Source organism: Nomascus leucogenys, chromosome 6 (assembly GCF_006542625.1).
Source record: "Nomascus leucogenys isolate Asia chromosome 6, Asia_NLE_v1, whole genome shotgun sequence".
Taxonomy (NCBI): domain Eukaryota; kingdom Metazoa; phylum Chordata; class Mammalia; order Primates; family Hylobatidae; genus Nomascus; species Nomascus leucogenys.
Window position 1 is genome coordinate 94414261 of NC_044386.1, and position 26541 is coordinate 94440801.

The 26541-nt window shown below is 50.3% G+C and overlaps 1 protein-coding gene across 2 annotated transcripts; it reads left to right on the forward strand.

Annotated features, from left to right (window-relative positions):
- SCAMP5 (secretory carrier membrane protein 5) lies at window positions 1-26303 on the forward strand. 2 transcript variants are annotated; one of them, XM_030814784.1, is made up of 8 exons: window positions 1-132; window positions 14387-14436; window positions 16590-16644; window positions 17476-17604; window positions 21385-21541; window positions 22663-22764; window positions 23211-23328; window positions 23581-26303. In XM_030814784.1, exons 3-8 carry the CDS (start codon window positions 16638-16640, stop codon window positions 23773-23775), a joined length of 708 nt encoding a protein of 235 aa, XP_030670644.1. In that variant the 5' UTR covers window positions 1-132; window positions 14387-14436; window positions 16590-16637; the 3' UTR covers window positions 23776-26303. The 2 variants fall into 2 exon arrangements, with proteins under 2 accessions (XP_030670644.1, XP_030670645.1); XM_030814785.1 differs by lacking the exon at window positions 14387-14436.
- The last annotated feature ends 238 nt before the right edge of the window (window positions 26304-26541 follow it).

A 26541-nucleotide genomic window follows, 5' to 3' on the forward strand; every position in this document is an offset into this window, starting at 1 on the left:
CTCGGGCCGCGCGCGCGCGCTCCCCGCCCCCAGCCCCGGAGCGGCTCACGGCCGGCTCCGCGCCGCATCGCTCGGGTGCAGCGCAGCTCAGCACAGTGCGGCGGCCTTTCGGTAGCCGAACGGCCGCGGCAGGTGAGTCTGGGCATGAAGGCTGGGAGGAGAGCTTTGCAGGGAAGCTGGGCGCGGGGCGAGAGGGGTGGGGGTCGCTGGCTGCAGCTTTGTTCCCCCTACACTTCACCTTTGGATGCAGGAAGCAGGCCGAACTGCTGAAGAGGTGGGAGTGGAGGTGACCTTTACTGTTTGGGGCTGGGGGAGAGCGCTCAGGGTGCACCCAGGTCCCCCAAGCCCCCCAAGCCCCCCCATTCCCATCTGTGGCTCCCGCAGAGGGAACTGGGCCTTTGGGTGACGTCAGACCCTGGATCTGGAGCCTGAGCTTTGGGCCCTCCATCCCCCCCCAGCCCCACCTGGCGTTCCCTGGAAACCGGCCTTCTGGAGATGGCGCGCGCGGCCGGGGATGGGGGCGCCTGGAAGGGGGTGCCCGTGGCTTCCTTTGGGCCTTTCCTTCCAACTAGCGCCTGCAGGTGGACCCGGGTTGACTTCCCTCACCTCCCTCGGGCGGCCAACCTTTGGATGGCGGACCTCAGCCGCCCCAGGGTTGCGAGGCGACGGGCGCTCTGGCCCAGGCCACCAGGCGGGCTCCATCAGGGGTTTGGGTGGTGAGTTGGGGGCGCCGGATTTGGCTCATTTCAACGCTGGCCGGAGTCGGTCACGAGGATGGAGGTGAGGTGTTTGGGAACCGATCCTTGTCCCCCGCCTCGGGGAGCTCCTGGTCTGGGGGTTGGGGGAATCAAGTAGAGACTGGGACTGAGCATTCACTGTCACAGGCGGCTTAAACCGGTAATGTCCCAGCTTCCCGATGGGGAGATCAGTGAGGGCCTGACAGACTTTCCCAGGGACACAGAGAGAAAGGGAGGCGACAGCCAGCGAATAGGAGACTTCCAGAGGTGATGGGATTTGGGTGGGAGGAGAGGCAAGAGAGGGCATTCCAGGAGAATGTATGGGCAAAGGCACAGGGATGAAATCGAGCACAGTTGTTGGGGGCTGAGCCTGGGAGCTCAGCCATGTGACCGCCCATGGGGTGGTGGAGTCTGGAGAAATTTGCAACCTGTCCCCTCCACGTTCTGCCTCAAGGAGCAGGGCTCTGAAAGAGGGAGATGGTTCTTGCAGGGGCATGATTGGCAGAGAGATTTTGTTTGGGGCTACGCAGGTCTTGCTAACTTAGGTTTGTTCTGGGCTTGGTGAGCCTTAGGGCAGTCTCTAGAGCTGAGAGGGGGCTGTCTCTGGTGAATGGGCCCCTGAAAGAGGGTCTTAGGTTTAGCAAACCCCTTGGAGAGTTAGTGGGGTCCCAGGAGGGGAGTTCTGGAGAGAGACCTTGGGCTCTGTGGCTGTTTCTTTAACCGTTTCCTGAGTGGCCACCTCCAAGCAAGTTCCTCAAGTCACCTCCCCTCCCTGGGCGTCTCTTTGCTAGCACCTTTCTCTGGGGATGAAATAATAGGACTAAGTAGTGACCTCCCTTGAGGATGCTCCTTGTTCTAGTTTAGAGCATCCCCTCGTTTTTCTCCCTCTTCCTTTTCCTTTCCTCCCCCATCCCTCTGCCTCCCTGTCCCTGTCCCCACCCGTTGCCCCCCACAGCATTTCCTTTACAGGCTGCACTTCCTTCCCTGCTGCCAGCTGGGAGTTTCGGAAGGTTTCCCTGAGGAAGTGTGATACAGCAGGTTTGACAGCAGCTTTGGGCTTAGCCTGATTGGGGGAGGGCGTTAATTGCCTCCCTCCCACCCATTGGGAGAGTGTCCAAGTCTTAAGCAAGTATATGGATTGACTGTGCTCTGTGCTGGGTCCCTCCTGGAAACTCCATCCAGGAGGGAGTGAGGAAGAGATTATGGGAGAAGACGTGAACACTTAGTGCCCAATGACTGACTCAAAATGTATGCAGCGGGATGCAGAGCAGCGATTTTTGGAAAGACTTCCCAGAAGGGGTGGGATGTGAGAAGGTAGCAGGACTTAGAGGAGCTGATAGTGCTGCCAGTTTAGGGGCACTGGAAGCAGAGGGGGCGGCTAGAGATGATCTCCTGCATGAGGCTGGGAGTGTAGGAGGCAGGTCAGCCTGTGAGCAGCCAAAGGTGGTGGGGAGGGAGGTTTGTAGCTGACTGGCACAAAGACTTGAATGCCAGGCAAAGATCTGTAGGAGGCTACTGAACAGTCATCAGTAGGACAGGGATAGCATGGCCAGGAGACTGCTGTTTTCTGAGGATTATTCATAGTTCTGGGATTTCAGGGCAGAAGATGGGGCTAGGAGTGGGATGAGGGGATTGGAGGGGGAAACTTCCATCTTAGCAGATTGGCTCTGGGCAGCAGAAAGGAATCACCATTTCTGTGCCAGGGATGAGGGGCCCATACTGGTGAGCAGGGAGCCCTGGAGTTAGCCCTAGGGCTCTGGCCTGATCTGAAGCCAGGCTTGACCCTCTTCTGCTGCTGGGGGCCTCAGTCTCCCCACTGTGGGGGCTTCTGTCCTAGCTTCACAATAAGGAATGGAATACATTATAGCCAGGGTTTCTTGAACAAAATTCAGGTAGTATTTGCTGTCTTATTGATAATTAAGGAGGCGTTTCCCTAGGCCTACATCTTTGGAGAGATATGTAGCCCCCATCCCCATTATAAAAGATTATCAGTTGAGCAGATTGCTAATTCTTCTGTTTTGTAGTCTAAGAACTTTGGTTTGGCCAGCGCAGTGGCTCATGCCTGTAATCCCAGCACTTCGGGAGGCCGAGGCGGGTGGATCACCTGAGGTCGGGAGTTCGAGACCAGCCTGGCCAACATGGTGAAACCGCGTCTCTAGTAAAAATACAAAAATTAGCCAGGCATGGTGGTCCACGCCTATAATCCCAGTTACTAGGGAAGCCGAGGCAGGAGAATCGTTTGAACCTGGTGGCAGAGGTTGTAGTGAGCTGAGATCGTGCCACTGCACTCTAGCCTGGGCAACAGAGTGAAACTCCATCTCAAAAAAAAGAACTTTGGTTTGCAGAGGCCAGTGATTGCTGTCTTCCCCTCCAACCCCGCACCCCCCCATTTCAAAGGCTTCCCTGAAACAAGGGCAGTGAAGCCTGGAGCCTTCCATTTCTGTGACCCTAGTCTTTTACTGCCCTCTCAAGCCCCAGATTCTCTCTGCCCTAACCTTTATATACAAACAAGGCAGCTTTGCCCTGTGCTCTGGTTTCTGCTCTGAATTATTCATACTTTGCTGCACTGACTTCTCGGGAACTGTAAGCAGACTTTTGGGAGATTGTCTGGGACCAGGGACAGGGGTTAGGCTGGAGCCTGGTTAGGGAGGAGACTCCTCCTTTGAGGCCCCTACGTTCTAGTTGTTTTCTCCTCTCCCTCTGCTTCCTTGTTTTCCTGGAGGTCTTTAGTGCTGGACCACGGTCTCCCACTCCACATCCCATTGTCTCAGGGGAGGTAGTGCCTCTTTCAGTCACCATTTTAACCAACTACATCTGAATGTGGTCCTCACTGGCATGTGGCCACCTCTGAAATCTTAAACTCTAGTATTTCTCTCTGACCACAGTCCAGCTAATGCTTTATGTGCTCTGACCTCAAGGAGACCTCTAGTTCTCAGACACCTCCATTTTCTCCGTCTATGAATTGCCTCTTCTGTGTTCTTTCTGAACTCCATGCCCTCAACCACGGTGCCACTTTGCCTGTGTGTCACCTAAGCTGCCAGGAAGGGTCTCCAGTCTTAGCCATCCCTCCATCACTTACAGAAACCCCTCTCCTCATTCCCATTAGTTCTCCTTTCTATTCCATGGGAGGAGTATTCCAAACTGGACTACTCTCCCCAGGCCCTTTGCTCATGTAGAGGGTGGTTGGGGTGTGTGTGGGGGAGGTGGAACCACCCCCATGTTTTCCCGAGGTGGAGCTTGCAGTGAGCCGAGATCGCGCCACTGCCCTCCAGCCTGGGCAACAGAGCGAGACTCCATCTCAAAACAAAAACAAAAACAAAAACAAACCAAACAAAAACAAAAATAAAAAAACACAAAAATTAGCCGGGCATGGTGGTACGCACCTGTAGTCCCAGCTACTCAGGAGGCTGAGGCAGGGGAATCGCTTGAACCCAGGAGACGGAGGTTACAGTGGGCCGAGAGCGCGCCACTGCACTCCAGCCTGCTGACAGAGAGAGATGCTGTCTCAAAAATAAATAAATAAAATAAAACACTTCCTGATTGCCATATCAACTTGTCACCTGACTGCTTCATGGCCATGGACATTGTTGACCCAGTTGACCAGTCATTAAAAAGATTGAGATAGATCTGTATTCATTAACATGAAAAACTTTCATGAGATATTGTTGAGTGGAAAAAAACAGGTTATAAAACAATCTGTGGAATGATCTCATTTTTGTCATATATGATTCTATATATGTTAAAAATGAAAGACAACAAAATCCACCAAACCTAAAGATCAGACTGTTAAAGGGGTGGCATCTGAGAAGGTGGATTTTGGGAAGACTTTTCTACTTTATGCACTTAGATTTTTTTTTAATTGCATATATTTTTACACATAGCTAAAAAGCGACATATTAATTAACTAATTAGTTTAGAGATGAGGTCTCACTATGTTGCCCAGGCTGTAGTGCAGTGACTATTCACAGGTGCAATCATAGCTCACTGTAGCATCCAACTCCTGGGCTCACACAATCCTCCCGCCTCAGCCTCCTGAGCAGCTGGGACTACAGGCACACGCCACCACGCTAGGCATATTTAAAAAACCTTTAAGGCCATTTTTTTTTTTTTTTTGAGAGGGAGTCTTGTTCTGTCCCCCAGGCTGGAGTGCAGTGGCACGATCTCAGCTCACTGCAAGCTCTGCCTCCCGGGTTCATCCCATTCTCCTGCCTCAGCCTCCCGAGTAGCTGGGACTACAGGCCCGCCACCATGCCCGGCTAATTTTTTGTATTTTTTTAGTAGAGACGAGGTTTCACCGTGTTAGCCAGGATGGTCTCAATTTTCTGACCTCGTAATCCGCCCGCCTCGGCCTCCCAGAGTGCTGGGATTACAGGTGTGAGCCACCGCGCCCAGCCTTTTTTTTTTTTTTTTTTTTTTTTTTTTTTTTTTTTTTTTAAGGAGAAGAATAAAATCCTTCAGTGGCTCCCATGATGCTGAGGACAAAGTCCAAATACTGCCCATGGCCTTCAAGGCCAGGATGACCTAGCCCCATTTACCTTTCAACTCCATTTTGCCTTTCCTTTGCTCCCTTCACTTTGAGATTCATCCTCCCTCCGCCTCTTTCGTTCCTTAAGTATGCCGTGCTATTGCTCTTCTGACCTTCACACCTGCTTTCCTGATTCTCTTTCCCTGGCCAACTCCCTTTTCCTTGTTAAAAATTCAGCTCCAGGCCGGGCGCAGTGGCTCATGCCTGTAATCCCAGCACTTTGGGAGACTGAGGCGGGCGGATCACGAGGTCAGGAGATCGATACTAGCTGAGACCATCCTGGCTAACACGGTGAAACCCCGTCCCTACTAAAAATACAAAAACAAAATTAGCCGGTGGTGGTGGCTGGTGCTTGTAGTCCCAGCTACTCGGGAGGCTGAGGCGGGAGAATGGCGTGAACCCGGGAGGCGGAGCTTGCAGTGAGCCGAGATTGCGTCACTGCACTCCAGCCTGGGCGACACAGAGAGACTCCCAAAAAAAAATTCAGCTCCAATATCTATGAAGCCATCCTTGACTCCTGTAAGACAGACCAGGGAGGTGTTCTGTGTTACCACAGCTTTCTGAGTCTGCTCTCCCAGAGTGCTCAGGCTGTGTCAGAATTGCTCCTTGATTTAGCTGGGTCCTATATGCTTATCTCCTCCCTCTCACCTTCATCTTGTCTCCTCTATCACAGAGAAAATTGGGCTAGGTGCAGTGGCTCATATCTGTAATCCCAGCACTTTGGGAGGCTGAGGCGGGTGGATCTCTTGAGTCCAGGAGTTCAAGAATAACCTAGGCGGCCAGGCACCTTGACTCATGCCTGCAATCCCGGCACTTTGGGAGGTTGAGGTGGGTGGATCACGAGGTCAGGAGTTCGACACCAGCCTGGCCAACGTGGTGAAACCCTGTCTCTACTAAAGATACAAAAAATTTGCCAGGTGCGATGCCACATGCCTGTAATTCCAGCTACTCGGGAGGCTGAGGCAGGAGAATCGCTTGAACCCAGGAGGCGGAGGTTGCAGTGAGCCGAGATCATGCCATTGCACTCCAGCCTGGGCGATAGGGCAAGACTTGGTCTCAAAAAAAAAAAAAAAAAAAAAGACTAACCTGGGCAACATGGCAAAACCCCATCTCTACCAATAAACAAAACAAAAAAATTAGCTAGGCGTGGTGGCACGCACCTGTAGTCCCAGCTACTTGGGAGGCTGAGGTTTAAGGATGGATTGGGTGTAGGAGATTGAGGCTGCAGTGAGCTATGATTGCACCACTGCACTCCAGCCTGGGCAGTAGAGCGAGACCCTGTCTCAAATAAAAAATAAAACAAAATTGAATGCCTGTGAAAATAAAATAATAAAACAGAATATTGAAGCAGACATCCAGGACGCTCTCGCTGCCCATCTAAGACCTCAAACCTGCCTGCATCTGCTCGGATCCTGTTTGGCTTCCCACCGGTTAGGATCAAGGCTTGTCCACCTCCTTGCACTGGTGCCCCTGTGTCTCCCTCTTCACAGGCTTTGTCTATCAGGTAACATCTGTCTCTACTGTAATTGCAACCTTTCTATGTATCCTACACATCTCTGGCTTATTTCCATCTTAAATGACTCCCTGCTGCAGCCCTCCCTGGGCCCTCTCCCTACCCCCATATCCTACCCAGGTAGTACCCTATCTCTATTCTCTCTGTATATTCTCAGCCAGGCTTCTCTACCACTACCGTCACCACCAAAACGATTCTTGCTGGATTCACAGCTGACTCGATGCTGTTAGTGTCATGAACACGTTAGTCCCGGTAGTGCCATCCTTTCACATGGGAGCCCTCAGTGGCATTGTCACATTTGTCCAATCGCTGCCCCTGGCTATGGAGACTCCACGCTCTCTGGGCTTTCCTCGTGCCTCATCAGCTGCTCCTTCTCATTCTTCCCCAACTATCCTATTCTGCTTGACTTTTTTTTTTTCTGCTTAACTTTCTTGACTTTTTATTTTTTTGAATAGGTAATGCATTTCTATGATTTACAGTTCACAAAGATGTTCCAAATTTTGTCAGTTCTAAGATGAACATTTTGATATTTCTGAAAACATTTTCATGTCTGTGTTTTAAAATTTCTGGCATCTTACAGTTACAAATTGGCATTTTTTTTTTTTTTTTTTGGAGATGGAGTCTGGCTCTGTCACTCAGGCTGGAGTGCAGTGTGGCATGATCTCAGCTCACTACAACCTCTGCCTCCTGGGCTCAAGCGATTCTGCTGCCTCAGCCTCCTGTGTAGCTGGGATTACAGGCGCATGCCATCACACCCGGCTAATTTTTATATTTTTAGTAGAGACAGAATTTCACTGTGTTGGCCAGGCTGGTCTCGAACTCCTGACCTCAAGTGATCCACCCGCCTCAGCCTCTCAAAGTGCTGGGATTACAGGCATGAGCCATGGTGCCCGGCCTGCAAATTGGCAATGTTTTTTCTTACTTTTGGTCAATAAAATAATGGTCTGTCTTAAAATTGATGATGTCATCAATTATATGGAAATGGTATAAAGTTATATAGTAAATATTCTGCTTCCCACCTACTCTATATCCATTCAGTTTCTTTGTTCCCCAGAGAGCCACAATTACCATATTTTTTTCTTGATATCCTTCCAGAGATTCTTTGTGCATATATTGTCAAATACAGATATGTATATTTCCCCCCACTTTTTATTTTGAAAAATTTCAAAGCTACAAAAAAGTTTAAAGAATAGGGCAATGAGCTGGGCACAGTGACCTCATGCCTGTAATCCCAGCATGTTGGGAAGCCAGGGCAGGTAGATCGCTTGAGCCTGGGGGTTTGAGACCAGCTTGGGCAATGTAGTGAGACCTCGTCTCTACAAAAAATAAAAAAATTAGCTGGGCATGGTGGCTCACACCTGTATTCCCAGCTACTTGGGAAGCTGAGGTGGAAGGATTGCTTGAGCCCAGGAGTTCGAGGCTGCAGTGAGCTATGATTGCACCGCTGCACTCCAGCCTGGGTGACAAAGTGAGACCCTATCTAAAATAAATAAATAAATAAAATAATGCAGTGAACAACTGTATACCCTTCTCCCATCAATTACTAACATTTTGCAACATTTGCTTTATCTTTTATTTTTATGTTTTTTTTTTTTTTGAGATGGAGTTTCGCTCTTGTTGCCCAGGCTGCAGTGCAATGGCGTGATCTCTGCTCACTGCAATCTCCACTTCTGGGGCTCAAGCGATTCTCCTGCCTCAGCCTCTTGAGTAGCTGGGATTACAGGCACGTACCACCATGCCCGGCTAATTTTCTATTTTTAGTAGAGATAGGGTTTCTCCATGTTGGTCAGGCTGGTCTTGAACTCCCGACCTCAGGTGATCCGCTTGCCTCGGTCTCCCAAAGTGCTGGGATTACAGGTGTGAGCCACCACGTCTGGCCTATTTTTACTTTTTGGAGACAGGATCTTGCTTTATTGCTCACTGAAGGCTCGAACACCTGGGCACAAGTGATCATCTTGCCTTAGCTCCTCATGTAGCTGAGACTACAGGCACACACCACCATGCCTGTTTCTGCTTTATATATGTGTATAAAATTTTTTTGCAGAACCGTTTGAAAGGAAGTTACAGACCAGACACTGCTTCCAAAGACCAGCGTGTGTCTTCTAAGAACAAAGATGTTCTACAGGCTGGCATGGTGGCTCACGCCTGTAATCCCAGCACTTACTTAAGAGTAAGCCCAGAACTTCAAGATCAGCCTAGGCAACATGGCGAAACCTTCTCTCTGCAAAAAATACAAAAATTAGCTGGGCATGATGGCACGCACCTGCAGTCCCAGCTACTCAGGAGACTGAGACTGGAGGATCTTTTGAGCCTGGGAGATTGAGACTGCAGTGAGCTGTGATTATGCTGCTGCACTCCTCCAGCCTGGGTGACAGAGTGAGAATCTGTTTCAAAAGAAAGAAAGAAACAAACAAAAACATGCACACACACAATACCCAAGAAATTTAATAGTGAATAGTAGTATCTACTATGCAGCCTATATTCAAGTTTCTCTAGTTGCCCTAAAAATGTCCTTTATAGCTGTGATTTTAAAATCCAGGACCTGGCTGGGCACAGTGGCTCACTGAGTGCTTGTAATCCCAGTACTTTGGAAGGCCGAGTTGGGCAGATCACGAAGTCAGGAGATGGAGACCATCCTGCCCAACATGGTGAAACCCAGTCTCTACTAAAAATACAAAAATTAGCTGGGCGTGGTGGTGTGCACCTATAGTCCCAGCTACTTGGGTGGCTGAGGCAGGATAATCGCTTGAACCCGGGAGGCAGAGCTTGCAGTGAGCCGAGATCGCGCCACTGCACTCCAGCCTGGGTGACAGAGCGAGACTCTGTCTCCAAAAAAAAAAATCCAAGATCCGGGCTGGTGCAGTGGCTCATGCCTGTAATCCCAGCACTTTGGGAGGCCAACATGGGCAGATCACCTGAGGTCGGGGAGTTCGAAACCAGCCTGACCAACATGGAGAAATGCCATCTCTACTAAAACTACAAAATTAGCTGGGCGTGGTGGCGCATGCCTGTAATCCCAGCTACTCCAGAGGCTGAGGCAGGAGAATCGCTTGAAACCGGGAGGCGGAGGTTGCAGCGAGCCATGATTGCACCATTGCACTCCAGCCTAGGCAATAAGAGGGAAACTCTGTCTCAAAAAAAAAAAAAAAAAAAAAAAAAAATCTGACAGGCTTCCCCATTGCATTTGGTTGCATGCCTCTTTTGTCTCCATTAATTTAGATAAATTCCCCCTGCCAATTTCTGTCTTTCATGACATTAACATTTGTCTTGTAGAATTTCCCACAATCTGAATTTGTCGGATTGTTTTTTCATAATTATTTTCAGATTAAACATTTTTTTGGCAACAGTATTCATACATGACCTTGAGTCCTTCTGTGCACAGCATAGCAGGAGGCACATGATGTTCTTTCTTTCTTTCTTTTTTTGAGACAGAGTCTCACTCTGTCGCGCAGGCTGGAGTGCAGTGGCACGATCTCGTCTTACTGCAACCTCTGCCTTCTGGATTCAAGCTATTCTCCTGCCCCAGCCTCCGGAGTAGCTGGGATTACAGGCGCCCGCCACCACGCCCAGTTAATTTTTTGTATTTTTAGTAGAGACAGGGTTTCACTGTGTTGGCCAGGCTGGTCTCGAACTCCTGACCTTGTGATCCTCCTGCCTCGGCCTCCCAAAGTGCTAGGATTACAGACGTGAGCCACTGAGCCAGGCCCTCCCTCTCTTTTAAAAAATAAAATAATAATGTCACTTTGGACTCATGGATTTAGAAGAAAAATAATCCATGTGGGCCAGGCACCGTGGCTTATGCCTGTAATCCCAGCACTTTGAGAGGCTGAGGTGGGTGGATGGCTTGAGGCCAGGAGTTCAAGACCAGCCTGGCCAACATGGTGAAACCCTGTCTCTACTAAAAATACAACAATTGGCCGGGTGCGGTGGATCATGCCTGTAATCCTAGCACTTTGGGAGGCCGAGGCAGGCGGATCATGAGGTCAAGAGATGGAGACTATCCTGGCTGACACGGTGAAACCCCGTTTCTACTAAAAAAAATACAAAAACATTAGCCAGGTGTGGTGGCGGGCACCTGTAGTCCCAGCTACTCAGGAGGCTGAGACAGGAGAGAGGCGGAGCTTGCAGTGAGCCGAGATCACACCACTGCACTCCAGCCTGGGCAACAGAGCAAGACTCCATCTCAAAAAAAAAACAAACAAAAAAAACAATTAGCTGGGTGTGGTGGCGGGTGCCTGTAATCCCAGCTACTCGGGAGGCTGAAGCAGGAGAATCACTTGAACCCAGGAGGTGGAGGTTGCAGTGAGCTGAGATCATACTGCTGCACTCCAGCCTGGGCAACAGAGCACGACTCTGTCTCAAGAAAAAAAAAAAAAAAGAAAAAAATCCACTTGGTTATTACTTTTGATACTCTAATTGTCCCAAATTTGGTTGGTGGTAGCCCTTTCAGACTGGTTCTTGTGTCCTTTTGACTTGCCTCCATTAGTTATTGAGTACTTTCTTCTTTATGATACCACAAGATGTTCCAGGCTAACCTTGTATTTCCTTTTCCTGGCTTGGGACCAGCCATATATATTTTTAAAATTCTGTGTTCATACTGATACCTCCGCTTTGAATCCAACACCACAAGGCTCTTTCTTACCTTTCTGTGGTCCGTATTCTGTCTCTTCCTACAGTGAGAACCCACCTTCCCCAAATAATCAGCACACTGACTCATTTGCCCTCTCCTGTAGTATACAGGCAAAGCTTTAGAGTCATCACAGCAGTACCAGCAGTAAGAGTAAACCTGCTAAAATTCATGACTTGTTTGCAGTTTCTTTTTCTTTTTTTGAGACAGGGTCTTGCTCTGTCTCCCAGGCTGGAGTGCAGTGGCGCAATCACATCTCACTGCAGCCTTGACTTCCTGAGCTCAAGTGATCCTCCCACCTCAGCCTCATGAGAAGCTGGGACTACAGGCACACAACATCACCATGTCCCGCTAATGTTTGTATTTTTTTTTTTTTTTTTTTTTTGAGACGAAGTCTTGCCCTGTCACTGGGCTGGAGGGCAGTGGCACGATCTCGGCTCACTGCAACCTCTGCCTCCCAGGTTCAATCAGTTCTCCTTCTTCAACCTCCCGAGTAGCTGGGACTACAGGCACGTGCCACCACGCCCAGGTAATTTTTGTATTTTTAGTAGAGAACGGGGTTTCACCATATTGGCCAGGGTGGTCTTGGTCTCTTGACCTTGTGATCCACCCACCTCGGCCTCCCAAAGTGCTGGGATTACAGGCGTGAGCTACCATGCCTGGCCATGTTTGTATTTTTTGTAGAGACGGGGTCTTGCTGTGTTACCCAGGCTGGTCTCGAACTCCTGGGCTCAAGCGATCCACCTGCCTTGGTGTCTCAAAGTGCTGGAATTCCAGTCATGAGCCACTGCACCCGGCCTGTTTGCAGTTATTTTTGCCCTTGAGGTTTATCTTTCTAAGAGAACACAGAATTACTGTGATCAAAAGTTACTTGGGCTCTTTTTTTTTTTTTTTGTCTGTGAGATTGTTATCAATTTAAAGTATAGTTAGCTTGATTTGTTTTTGTTTCAGTTTTAGAGTTTGCTTTTCTTTTTGGTTTAAGTTTTTGAAATATGGAAGTCACTTTATGTGTCCAAGTATATTTAGAAAGCTTATTAATAAGTATGTAAAGAACGGAAGTCTCTCTACTCATCCTAGCCCTTCCGTTATGTAGGTGACTATTTCATTACTTTCTGGTTGATTCTTCCTGTGTTTCTTTTGCAAAAATAAGCAAATTCATATGTGCATTCTTACTTCCCCTTTCTTACATAAGGGGTAGCATATGATTTACACTTTTTGTGCTCTGCTTTTTTTTTTTTTTTTTTTTACTTAATATATCCTGGAAAGCATTCCACAGCAGTTTACTGAGCTCATCTTTATTCTTTTTTTTTTTTTTTTTTTGAGACATGGTTTCACTCTGTCACCCAGGCTGGAGTGCAGCAACGCAATCTTGGCTCACTGCAACCTCCGCCTCCTGGGTTCAAGCGATTCTCTCACCTCAGCCTCCTGAGTAGTTGGGATTACAGGCTCATGCCATCATGCCTGGCTAATTTTTGTATTTTTTTGGTAGAGATGGGGTTTCACCATGTTGGCCAGCTGGTCTCAAACTCCTGACCTCAAGTGATCCTCCTGCCTTCGCTTCTGAAGTGAGTCACCATGGTGGCCTCTTTTTTACATCTGTATAATACTCTATTGTATGATGCACCTCGTATATTCAAATAGTCACATTTAGGTTGCTTTTAGCATTTTGCTAATGCAAATAGTGTCATGTTGAATAACGTGTGTTTGTCATTTCTTTTTTTTTTTTTTTTTTTTTTTTTGAGACGGAGTCTCGCTCTGTCGCCCAGGCTGGAGTGCAGTGGCGCAATCTCGGCTCACTGCAAGCTCCGCCTCCCGGGTTCACGCCATTCTCCTGCCTCAGCCTCTCCGAGTAGCTGGGACTACAGGCGCCCGCCACCACGCCCGGCTAATTTTTTGTATTTTTAGTAGAGACGGGGTTTCACCGTGGTCTCGATCTCCTGACCTCATGATTCGCCCGCCTCGGCCTCCCAAAGTGCTGGGATTACAAGCGTGAGCCACCGCGCCCGGCCGTGTTTGTCATTTCTTATATCTGGGTAAATGACTAACAGGAGCAGCATTATTAAGTTAAAAGGAAAATATATTCTTATTATCTTCTCTTCCTTGTTTTTTAATATGAAAGGTATAACATACAGACTGTTGTACATCTTGCTTTTTTTTAACTACTCATGTTTTTGGAGATTTTTGCATATCAGTACCCAGAGAACCGCTTCCTCTTTTTAAAATTTTTAACAGCTGCAAAGCATTTTTAAAAATAGCTGCGGAACAGTCCATTGTGTGACTGTACCATTGGTTTAATCAGTCCCCTATTGATGGTTTCTAATCCTTTGTTATTCAAAACAGTGCCGCAATTAATGCACCTGTGTATGGGTATCATTTCCTGATTGTCTCTATCATACCCTTCTCTTTTCTTTTTGTGGTAGATGTCACTGGGTTTTTATATCTGTATTTGATCCCATATCACAAAAGAGCTCGAAGATTGTAATTGCCCGATCTTTTAATAAGGTCCAGAAGAATTTGACTGGAATGCTAGTTAAGTTGTGTGTGTGTGTGTGTGTGTGTGTGTGTGTGTGTGTGTGTGCTTTTTTCCTTTGAGACAGTCTTGCTCTGTTGCCCAGGCTGGAGTGCAGTGGTGCAATCATGGCTCACTGCAGCCTCTACTTCCTGGACTCAAGCAATCCTCCCACTTCAGCCTCCTGAGGAACTGGGACTACAGGCATGCACCACCGTGCCTGCCTAATTTTTTATTTTTTGTACAGATGGAGTCTCACTGTGTTGGCCAGACTGGTCTTGAACTACTGGGCTCAAGTGATCCTCCTGCCTCGGACTCCCAAAATGCTGGGATTACAGGTGTAAGCCACTACACCCAGCCTGAAGTTTTTATTTTAAAGCAAACTTCTCATGGAAGTCTAACACACAGGAGATTGCACAATTTGTAACTGTATGCTTGGAGAATGTTCACAAAATCCATACCTTTGTGTATCCAGCACCCCGACCAGGAACAGATGCCGGGCCCCCAGTCGCTGCCCCATCAAGGGTAATACTATCTTGACTTCTAACACCATAGATTTAGTTTTTCCTGTTCCAAAACTTTAAGCAAATTTCTGCCCAGCTTTTAAATGTTGCATTGCCTTAGCACTTGGTTGTGGACCATTTTCTGCTGTTGACTATATAAATGTTCACCAAAGTTACTGTTCTAACAAGGTGATTGCTGCTTGGTTTCCTTGGCCTTAACTTGCCAATGATTACTTAGCATGGGTCAGCCAGGCCTCCTGCTGAACTCCCAGGAGCAGAGCATGTTTGTACCCTCCAGATTCCTATAACACTCCCTGTCCAGGTGTCCCCCAGCGTCTCTACCCTGCATGTCCCTAGCACAGCTGCTTGTCCTCCCCTGGAACCTCCACCTCGTGTCACACAGGCTTGTCATGATGGGTCTCCACCATCCATTCGGGGTTAAGTGGGCAGGGAGTCTTCCATTTGCTCCCTTTTCCCTACTCCTTAAAACCAAGACCCCTTCAAACTTGTCTCCTAAGGGTCTCAGGAAGCACATCCTGCCCACCTTGCCTCTCCAGCCTCATCTGCTGCCCCATCATTTGCACTCTGCTTTGGCCATAGTGGCTTTCTTTCCCTTCTGATGGGTGGCTCATGCCTATAATCCCAGCACTTTGGGAGTCCAAAGCGGGAGGATTGCTTGAGGCCAGGAATTTGAGACCAGCTGTGCAACACAGCAAGACCTCCTCTCTACAAAATATTAAAAAATTAGCATGGTAGTCTGTCCCTGTAGTCTAGCTACTCAAGAGGCTGAGGCAGGAGGATGGCTTGAGCCCAGGAGTGCCACTTTACTCCAGCCTGGATGACAGAGTGAGACCCTGTCTAAGAAAAAAAAAAAAGTGTGAAGCTCCTTCCTAGTGAGGAACTGTCCCTGTAGGATGCTTTCCCATCTGCCTGGAAGGCTGTTTTGCCCGGGGAACTCCCCTTCATTCTTCAGGTTTTTACTACCACTTGTATTTAATTTCCCTGAGGCTGGGTGCAGTGGCTCATGCCTGTGATCCTAGCACTTTGGGAGGCTGAGGTAGGTGGATTGCTTGAGCCTAGGAATTCAAATTAGCCTGGGCAATATGGCGAAACTCAATCTCTACAAAAAAATATAAAAATTAGCTGGGCATGGTGCATGCCTGTAGTTCCAGCTACTCAGGAGGCTGAGCTTGGAGGATCACCTGAGCCTGGGGAGGCAGAGACTGCCGTGAGCTGGGATTGTACCACTGCACTCCAGCCTGGGCAACAGAGACAGACCCCGTCTCAAAAAAAGTTTTTTTAATTAAAAAAATTTCATTTCCCTGGCCGGGCGCGGTGGCTCATGCTTGTAATCCCAGCACTTTGGGAGGCCGAGGCGGGCGGATCACGAGGTCAGGAGATCGAGACCACGGTGAAACCCCGTCTCTACTAAAAATACAAAAAAAATTAGCCGGGCGTGGTGGCGGGCGCCTGTAGTCCCAGCTACTCGGAGAGGCTGAGGCAGGAGAATGGCGTGAACCCGGGAGGCAGAGCTTGCAGTGAGCCGAGATCACGCCACTGCACTCCAGCCTGGGTGACAGAGCGAGACTCCGTCTCAAAAAAAAAAAAAATTTCATTTCCCTGACTCCCTAGACCAGATTAGATCACCGTGACATGCTATGTATGTTTTCACGGCGGCTGTGCTTGCCTTTTGTATGATTTACTGCAGAGGTGATTGACTGTTCCATGAGGAGAGCAGGGACCACATCTGTCTTGCTCGTTCTCTCTTCCAGCACCATATAAGTGTCCTAATAAATGAACAAAGGCAAAAGGAGCAAAGGGAGGCTAGCCTGTGACCATGGCCGAGGCTCAGTCTGTAATTCAAGGTCAAGGAATAGAATGTCACTTGGCTTTCCCTGTATGGGATCCCCTCCCAGGTTCCTTTTCCACCCTTGGATGGAGTTTTCAGAGGGTAGATTTTGTGCCTTGAAGCAGAGGGCAGGAGCAGCTGGGAAGATGCAGCTGGTGAAAGGGTGGCTCTGGGAGGAGGGGAGCTGCCTCCATTGCATTCACAGCACTGTGGGAGGAGGTACTGGGTCCTGTCCTGGGGAGCTTGCAGCCCAGATGGGGAGTAGAGAGGGACTGGGTTGGGTGCGGCCCTGATCTCATCCTTCTCTGGCTTTTCTTTCCTTCCAGTTCAGGACAAAGAGGTGTGGGCAGGCCACTGGGCCGGCTGGTACCATCATGGCAGGTAAGGAGAGGGGCAGGCTGTGTGGGTAGGACATGACCGTGAGCATAGCGTGGATGGCCCTCTTCCTGGTCCCCTTATCTCCCCTAGTCTTTGGAGGCCAGGTTCTTTCCATCTTATTGTCCCCAAGCTTTCCCCACTCTCTCCACTGAGGCCTGTCTGAGAACCTCAACATGACATTGTCTAGCCCTCTGTCAGATCTTTGGTCCTATGGACCAGGAATTGAGCACCTTGATGTCCTTGTCTTACTGTCCATCTGCCTGATGAGCCGCATGGGTGGCTCAGCCCTCCTCCCCTCTGTCTGTATTGCTTTCTAATACTCTGAGGCCTTTTTTATCTGGTTCAGAAGGCTCAGAGGTATAGAATGCCAGAGCTGGAGGGAACTTTAGGGACCTACACGGTTCCAGCCCCCACTCCAGCAAATAAACTGAGGTCTAGAGAAGGGCGATGTTTGCCCCAGAGCACAAATGCTGAGTGGAGGCTGGAACCCACGTCTGTAGATTCTCACGCATCCCGCTTCCTCTGCCTGGAGCTGCCCCCGCTGAGAGGGTGGTACCTTGAGGCCCTGAGACAGTGTCACTCAGAATTAAAAAACAATAAATGCTGTCTGTCAAGGTGACATTTTTTTTATTCTGAGTGACACTGTCTCAGGGCCTTTGGCTACTGTGGGATCATCACAGCTGACCCAGGGAGGTAGGGACGGCTGGGTGGGGAAAACAGAGTGGCCAGTGGCCACAGGGGCCAATGGGGTAGCACAGCCAGGGTAAGGATGGGCATCTTGGATTGTCGGGTGGAAGACTGGAGGTGATGTTGTGCAACGTGTCTCATCCACAGAGAAAGTGAACAACTTCCCACCATTGCCCAAATTCATCCCGCTGAAGCCATGTTTCTACCAAGACTTCGAGGCAGATATTCCTCCCCAGCATCTCAGCATGACCAAGCGCCTCTACTACCTCTGGATGTGTGAGTGCCATGGGATGGGGGTGGGTCAGGGTGGCTGGAGGAGGGAGGAAGACTGGGCGTGCAGGGCAGCGGGGTGGGGTGCCCACAGGCCTGACTGTCCTTCAGTCCCACTTGTGGCATATGCATGGACCGTAAGTCTTCCCTTGCCAGGCTCCCAGAGGCTTCTTCCATGGGCCACCTCCCCAACTGGGCCTCAGTTTCCCTCAACCTCCCCCATCTAGGCCTCTCCTCCCTTCCTTCCCCTCCACCCTCCTTTCACAGAGCATCTGGATGGGGGTCCCTCTCTGCAGTGTAATCCCTGTCTTCTTGCTTCCCCTTTCCCTTCCACTGGAGTAACTTTCCAGGGAACCTCTGGGGACTGTCAGGACCTCAGGATTCTGGATTGGGAGAGGAATCCTTCCCTCAAAGCCTTATTTGTCTTGCTTTCTCTGGAAGAGTGCTCAAAGAGAGGAGGATTCAACTGGGAGTTGGGAGCTGTGGGATCAAGTTTGCCTGGTCACTGTGCTTCCCAAGCAGCAGGTTCCTCATTTGTAGGAAGAGAGTATTGGCTTGGCGATTGCTGTAGTTCCATGCAGCTCTGTGTTGGGTGGTCTATACCTGTAAGAGTCTAATGTCAGGCACAGTGGTTCATGCCTGTGATCCCAGCACTTTGGGAGGCTGAGCCAGGAGGATCACTTGAGGTAAGGAGTTTAAGACCAGCCTAGGCAACACAGCAAGACCCCTGTCTCTACAGAAAATAAAAAAATTAGGCCTGTGTGGTGGCTCACACTTGTAGTTCCAGCTACTCAGGAGGCAAAGGCAGGAGGATCCAATGAGCCTAGGAGTTTGAGACCAGTGTGGGCAACATAGCAAGACCCCATCTCTTTAAAAAAACTAGCTGGGAATAGTGGCACATGCCTGTAGTCCTGGCTACTCAGGGGACTAAGGTGGGAGGATCACTTCAGCCCAGGAGTTCAAGGCTGCAGTGAGCTATGATCATGCTACTGCACTCCACCTTGGGTGACAGAGTAAGAGCCTGCCTCTTAAAAAAAATTAAATAATCTAGAATTCTTTATTTAGAAAACCTTAGCATCGATGTTCTAAGGTTTTAAGGTTGAGAGTGTAAAGGCCTCACTTCTGGTGATCTGTAGCAGGTGGTGGGAAAGGTGTCTTCTTGGGGGGATGGGACTTGGCTGTGCTGAGGCTAGTTAGAAGGTACCTCTTAGGCATGTGAGGGGAAGGCAAGCTGGCTATCCTGTGCTGGGTGTGAGCCCCAGGAGCCCAAGATACCCGCAATGTGACTGCAGTTGGGTTCTGCAATGTGTGACATTGCCCTGAGTGAGGCCTGCACTTAGCTGCCTACCTGGGCAGATGCTTGCACGTGCCGGGAAGGTGGTAAAATATGCTGTCTTTGCAGCAGGTCCCTCATGGCATGGTAGGAAGAGGATGGGGCAGACAGACTCAGTTTCAAGGCCTGGCTTGGCCTTTGAGTGAAGAAGGGATCTCCCACCATGTAACCTGAGAGAAGGGGGGATGGGACAGGTGTGAGTAAGTCTGTAGATGTTGGGAAGCAAATGAGGAAGTTACCTCTGGCTTCCATTTTTTCCATCAAATATGATGTAGTGGGGAGAGTGAGCTCACAACGAGGCCATGTTTGTCGACAGAGAGTGAGGACACTCTCCAAAGAAACCCGGCCCCTAAGATTTCTGGGCCACACACAAGGTTCATTTGACATTGGCTGATGTGAATTTGTAGTCTTCCTCATGGGGTCCCCCCTTTTCTTAGCAACATTCAGCTCAGGTACAGATGAGAATTATGTTCATCTAGGGTGAGTGTGACCAGAAGACAGGGCAGGGGAGGGAATAAGAAAATGAGTAATGAATTATGGAATCTAAGCTGGATAAGGAGAAGAGTGAAGACAGAAAGAAGCTGATGGCTAGAGAGAGAGAGGGGCTGAGCCCATGGGTATCCATTCCAGAGAGGAAGCAGAATAATTGCAGCAGAGGTGTTTGAGCAAGGGAGCTGGGGACAGGTGGACTAGGGAGAGATGTTAACCAATATAATAGGTTAGCGGCTTTTCTATATAAACAGCAAATAAAATCAGTTTTTAACACCAAGTCTCCAGGAGATTTTGGGGCAATGAACAGGGATAGAGGAAATACAGCTGAAATGTACAGGAAGAAATGCCCACTCATTATGAGGGGCCCTGAGATGGGTGACACGGTGGTCAGGCCAGGCTTGTAGGTCACTCTGTCTGACCTGGGCTCTGGGAATTCAGCTCCTGGGAACATCTCATCCAGAAGCTGGATTTAAGGGCTATAAATATCTCCTTAAGTCCTCACTAGGCACCCGCAGGTGCTTTACTCCCAAGGAAATGTATATAACCCTTGAAGTGCTTAAGGGTTCTATTGAGAAGACAGGACCACAGATGCCTGGCTGTTTGAGGCCATGATTGAGCCCTCCTTCCTTTGTTTATTCAGCAGGTCTTTGTGGACTTAGCTTTGTTTTCAAGGAAGGGAGTGCCCTGATGTTAGATAATGATGTGCTGCACAGACCTGCATGTGTGTTAGTACCAGCATCACTTTTATCTGTAAATCTTTGAGGTCCCTGCTGGCCGTGACTCAGTGACACTGTACCTCTTAGTTCAGCTAGATGAGGTGGGGACAGAGGAGGGGGAGCCTGGGTCCTGTTCTTGGGGAACTTTTAGTCTTGTTGTTGGGCTGGGATTTATATCTGGGGAACCTTGAGAGCAGCCCAGGTCTGTAGAAGTTCAGAGGGATGGGAGATGATGAGGTTGTAGTACCAAAGGAAGACTTCTTCAAGGAGCTGGCATGAGAGTTATCTAAGAAATAGATTAGATAGCTGGGCACAGTGACTCACACCTATAATCTGGCACTGTGGGAGGCCCAGGCAGGTGGATCACCTGAGGTCAGGAGTTCAAGACCAGCCTGGCCAACTTGGTGAAAACCCATCTCTGCTAAAAATACAAAAATTAGCTGGGCGTGATGGCGGGCGCCTGTAATCCCAGCTACTCGGGAGGCTGAAGCAGGAGAATCGCTTGAACCTGAGAAGTGGAGGTTGCAGTGAGCTGAGATCGCACCACTGCACTCCAGCCTGGGCGACAAAGTGAGATTCCGTCTCAAAAAAAAAAAAAAAGAAATAGATTAGATAAAGACTGAGATTCCAGCCGCCAATGCCTGCCCCATTTAAGTGCAAGGTAGATGGCACAATGGCTAGAAGAGATGTTTCCACAAGGCCTTTTATTTTTCCCTTTCCACGCCCCTATCTTGAAAGGGAAAGTGTAAGGTCGGTTTTCCAGGTCTTGGGCTTGGTGATTGCGGTGAGTCTGGGAGGGTCAGGGGCTGAAGCCATTCTTATAAGGACAAGAGCATTTCTACCACCCTGAGGCTTTGGGGCCCTTCAAAGGGGCTTGCTGGGCAGAAGCTCTGGGTTCTGGAGGCTGTGCTCTCCAGATTTCTCAGGAGTGGGTGCTGGGGTTGGGGGGTGGGGGTTAGTTTGAGCTCCCAGCTTGCATTCTTACAGTCTTTACTCCTCTGTATGTGTATGTGTGTCTCATGTGTCTCTGTATGTGTTTGTTGGTACGGGTTGTGGGTCTTTTGTGTGAGTGTGAATCTGTGAATGTGTCTGCATCTCTCTGTGCTTGTCTGCGCTGTTGGCCTGGCTTGATTGTGGGTCTCTGTTGCGTTATTGGTGTGTGTGTGCCCATGTCCGGGTGCTCATGTGTCTCTCTATGGGCCTGGGTGTCTGTCTCTATGTGTGCATGTGCTCCTGGGCCTGCAGTGAACAGCGTCACGCTGGCCGTGAACCTGGTGGGCTGTCTCGCGTGGCTGATCGGAGGCGGGGGAGCCACCAACTTTGGCCTCGCCTTTCTCTGGCTCATCCTCTTCACACCCTGCTCCTACGTCTGCTGGTTTCGGCCCATTTACAAGGCCTTCAAGTAAGTGGTTGGTGCTATCCGCAGTGCCTAGCCGTCTCTGCCTGTCTCCCGTCTCTTCTCCATATCTTTTCTCACTTCTTTTTTTTTTTTTTTTACCCTCCCCCAACCTCATTTTCCCTCGTTCACCTTTGGCTCAGATTGCTAGGTAGGGCTTGGGCTTTCTGGGGGTGCCAGGTTGAGGTGAGAGGGCTGAGAGTTAGTTCCTTTCCTCCTCGCTCTACCCTTGGGTGGGGGAAATATAGAGAGACCAGGCCTATTTTTTCTTCTGTCATCCCCTTCCTCAGGCAGCTGCATGTTAAATTTTGCCTGTGGGGCTGCCTGTCTTGGTGGAGCTGCCCATCCTAGTACCTGTGGGGCTAGCCGACTTGATGCCAAGGACACCATCTATCCATGTGCCAATGGGACCAGCCAGCCATGTACCATTGACACTGTTCATGTGCAATGAGGTCATCCAACCGTGTGCCAAAGGGAACAACCCATCCACGTATCAGTGGGGCTTGCTGTCTTGGTGCCAGTGGGTGTCTACCTAGTGCCAAATGACATTTGCAATCTTTGTGCCAATGTGACTATTCATCAATGTACCAAGGCTATCTGTCTTGGTACCAGTAGAATATCCATCTCAATGCTAATGGGGCCTTAAATCTCTTTGTGCCAATCAGCCCATCCATCTAAGTGCCAACTAGCTACTATTTTGGTGCCAATAGGGTGTCCATTCTAGTGCCAGTGAGACTTTCTATCTCTGAGCCTACGGGACCATCCATCCATGTACTAGTGGAGCTAGCTGTCTTGGTGCTGGTGTCCATCCCCTTGACAATGAGACTGTTTTTTCCTGCCTCAATGGAGTCATCTATTTCTATGCCAATGAAGCCGTCCATCCATGTACCAGTGGGCGGTCTGTTCATGTGGAACTCCTTCCCTGTGTAATGTTGCAACACACAGGTCTACCATGTGGAAACTTGCAAAGATGTATGGGTAAAACTATCCCATTCTGACCTCTCAATTAAGGCCTTTAAATGTCTTCTGTCCATTATGCACTTAAACTTGGAAGGGCTTGGGGGCCTTGAAGGCAGGGAAGCCCTAGCCCTCTACCCAGGTGACGGGAGCCACCTCCTCTGCTGCAGGACTGACAGCTCCTTCAGTTTCATGGCATTCTTCTTTACCTTCATGGCTCAGTTGGTCATCAGCATCATCCAGGCCGTGGGCATCCCAGGCTGGGGCGTCTGGTAAGAGGCAGGGGTGTGGCCTGGGGCTGGCAGGGGTGGCGTCGTGGGTTTATCTTTTGCTTACCTTTGTGTGCTAAGCTGCCTAGCCTATGGGGCCTGAGTGATGGGTTGTTGGGAGAGTGAGAGGATTCGGGATAGTGTAGTAGTACAGCCATAGCATCAGAGGGAAGGAGAACCTGGCAGTGGTTTCTTGGGGGGTGAGGGGTGTCAGGGATTATGGGAAAACCTGGAGGAAGAAAGTGTTGTATCTGAAGAGCACCTCTGAGCCACAGGGAAGTGGTCTTCTTGAGCCACTGGCACAGGCTCTTTGGGTATCAGTAAGATGGTCCCTCTGCATCCAGTGATATGTTTCCTCCCTGTGGCAATGAGATGGTCCCTTCCTCTGGAGGGGGGCCCCTGGGCACCTCTCATCCTGCCCACAGCCCCACACTGGCCTCTTCCTGCAGCGGCTGGATTGCTACCATCTCCTTCTTCGGAACGAACATTGGCTCGGCGGTGGTGATGCTAATTCCCACTGTCATGTTCACAGTGATGGCCGTCTTTTCCTTCATCGCCCTCAGCATGGTACGTGGTCCCCTCAAGGGTGAGAAGGTGGCTTTGGGAAGGGGCCCTGTTCTGAAACAAGTCCTCCTCCAAGTTACAAGAGGATCCTGAGGTCTTCCAAGGGACTCACTCTGGAATGGTCTGTAGGACTCTCCTACAGAGGCATTCATGGGGAGGGAGCACTGTTTTTTTTTACAGATGGGTCCCATCTGTTTCCTGGATGGGCTGCATTTTCTCTTTCATTAACCCTTCTTTACGCTCTTTTTCCTACAGGTTCATAAATTTTACCGGGGAAGTGGGGGGAGTTTCAGCAAAGCTCAGGAGGAGTGGACCACAGGGGCATGGAAGAATCCACATGTGCAGCAGGCGGCCCAGAACGCAGCCATGGGGGCAGCCCAGGGTGCCATGAATCAGCCTCAGACTCAGTATTCCGCCACCCCCAACTACACGTACTCCAATGAGATGTGAACCAGCCACACCTACCAGGTGGCAGAGCTGGGGCCATTGGGAGAGGGGGCTCAAGCCACATCATCATTTGTGGTTACCAAGCAGGGTTCCCCCTTCCCTTTTCTCCTTCCCTACTTTGTACAAAGGACCAGAGTTATATATATATATATACATATACATATGTATATGTCTGTCCCCAGCCCCCACCTTTCAGATTCTGCTCTTGGCACTCAGCTGTGGGCTGCACGTGGAGCTGTCCCGTGCGGTAGTAGCTGTGTTTGTGTCCCCTCATGAAATAGTGTGCAGTGGAGGTCTCTTGTTGTGGTGCTAGATGTGTGTTTAGAGCTAAACCAGCCCCCACCCCCACCCTGCACCTGCCCCTCTTGCCTCTGGCCCCTCTGACCCTGGCCCAGGGACCCCTCACGGGGCCAGGGGATGCTTAGCAGAAAGACTGGCCCCTTCTTAGGGTTATGAGCTGGAACTGTTTCTACTTTCAGTCTTCCTGGGAAGTAACAGTACTTAGCACTCTTGGTGGTGGGTGGGAGGGTGGGTACAGGCCAGGGATATTCCCTTGCTCTTTTCATCCCTCCAGGCCTCCCCTCCTTCAGCCTCCTCCTCCCTCATCTGTTCCCTGATGTCACATTCCCTGTGCTATCTTCCCTTGCCCATGGTCTGTCTGTCTCTTTCCTATGTGGCTTTTCTTTGTCTTCCCCAAGGCTGAGTGTCCCAGTTTTATCTGCTCCTGAGACTGAGCCCAGATCCCCAAATCTAATCAGATTTACAGTTCAAGGAAGCTGATGGGGAGCTGGGCCTTACCCCTGATGTAGGAGGGGCACACAGCTAGGGGTGCAGAGCCCACCTGGGTACCTGACCCCCAGGGGATGAAAATGCAGGGGTGAGTCTGCTTGGGCCTGAGAGTTTGATCTGCAGGGGCAGGCTCGTCTTTTCTCTCCCCTGCCTTCTCCTCCTTCTCTCCCCAGAGCCCCCTTGAGCCCCTCTGCCTATGTCTCTCTGCCTCCTCCCCATGCCCCCAGCTGCTGTGGCTTGATTCTCCTACCCTGACCCCACCATGTGCCAGGTGGCATCTGCCTTACTGCCTTCCCTGAGGAGTTGGGACATGCTGGGCAGTTGTCAGATGTAAAGGCACAGCTGGAGCAGAGGGCATGTCAGTAATGATTGGTCCCTGGGGGAGGTCTGGCTGGCTCCAGCACACTGGGGCATCTAGGTATCTCTCGGTGACCATTGGATTCCTGGGAGCAGTAGCTGTTCTGTTTGGATCTGGTAGAAGGGACAGGGCTCAGAGGGCTAGGCACGGAGGGAAGGTCGGAGGAGAAGGCAGGCAGGGCCCAGTGAGAGGGGAGCATGCCTTCCCCCACCCTGGCTTGCTTTTGGTCACAGGGCAGTTCTGGGCACTTGAACTCAGGGCCCAAGCAGAAGCACAGGCCCAGTCCTGGCTGCAAGCACAATAGCCTGAATGGGATTTCAGGTTAGGCAGGTGGGAGGGGAGGCTCTCTGGCTTTAGTTTTGTTTTGTTTTCCAAATCAAGGTAACTTGCTCCCTTCTGCCTACAGACCTTGGTCTTGGCTTGTCCTCACCCAGTCGGAGCTCCCTACCACTTTCAGGAGAGTGGTTTTAGGCCCGTGGGGCTGTTCTGTTCCAAGTGGTGTGAGAACATGACTGGTAGAGGCTCTAGCTGTGTGCGGGGCCTGAAGGGGAGTGGGTTCTCACCCAAAGAGCATCTGCCCATTTCCCACCTTCCCTTCTCCCACCAGAAGCTTGCCTGAGCTGTTTGGACAAAAATCCAAACCCCACTTGGCTACTCTGGCCTGGCTTCAGCTTGGAACACAATACCTAGGCTTCCAGGCCATCCTGAGCCAGGGGCCTCTGGAAGTTCTCTTCCTGATGGTCCTTTAGGTTTGGGCACAAAATATAATTGCCTCTCCCCTCTCCCATTTTCCCTCTAGGGAGCAATGGTCACAGTCCCTGGTACCTGAAAAGGTACCTAGGTCTAGGCCCTTCTTCCCTTTCTCTTCCTCTCCCCTGCCCCAGACCTTTGGCTCCCTTTCCCTTCTCTCTCTGGTAGCTCCAGGAGGCCTGTGATCCAGCTCCCTGCCTAGCACCCATGACCTGTTGGATGTTACCTCCAATCAGTTTCCTGTCCTACCTGCCTCTTTGGCTCGGACCTATATGGCCACGCTCTGGCTCTACCCTTGGGAAAGCCTGATCTCAATGTGTGGTCCAGCTTGTTCAGGCCCTGGGATGCTGCATCTCCAGGCAACTATGCACTTTCCTGGGGAGAGAACCAGTATGAGAAGCGGGGGCAGGGCACACATTCATCTTCGTAGGAAGGTCTGGCTTGGGGTCAGGTGAAGGAGGGCCCAGGTCAGTTCTGGGGTCCCAGTGACCTGCTTTGCCATTCTCCTGGTGCCGCTGCTGCTCCCTATTTCCAGAGCTGGACGTTCCCCAGCTGGCAGTTGAGCGGCCTGAGCCAATATGTCTGTCTTTGGTAACTGAGTGAACCATAATAAAGGGGAACATTTGGCCCTGTGTGTTCTGCTGTGTATGTGTCTTCCTGTGGGCTTGCGTGGAGCCTCACAGCGGGCTGTGGGGCAGGGGCATGAAAGTATGGGGGCTGGGTGGATCTGTGGTCTGTCATTCCCCGAGACCTAGAGCCATACGACCCTGTGTGGCTCTTTCTCTGAGGCAGTAGGTGGTGAAATTGCCACCTAGGCCCCCTGCCTTGGGAGGAGGAAGTGGAAGAAACAGGCTGGATCGGCCGGGCGCAGT

Bases quoted from the DNA above. Each gene is read 5' to 3' on its own strand.
- SCAMP5 (XM_030814784.1), top strand. The intron at 21,542-22,662 runs GTAAGTGGTTGG...CCTCTGCTGCAG, and splicing joins CCCATTTACAAGGCCTTCAA to GACTGACAGCTCCTTCAGTT. The intron at 23,329-23,580 runs GTACGTGGTCCC...TTTTTCCTACAG, and splicing joins CCTTCATCGCCCTCAGCATG to GTTCATAAATTTTACCGGGG.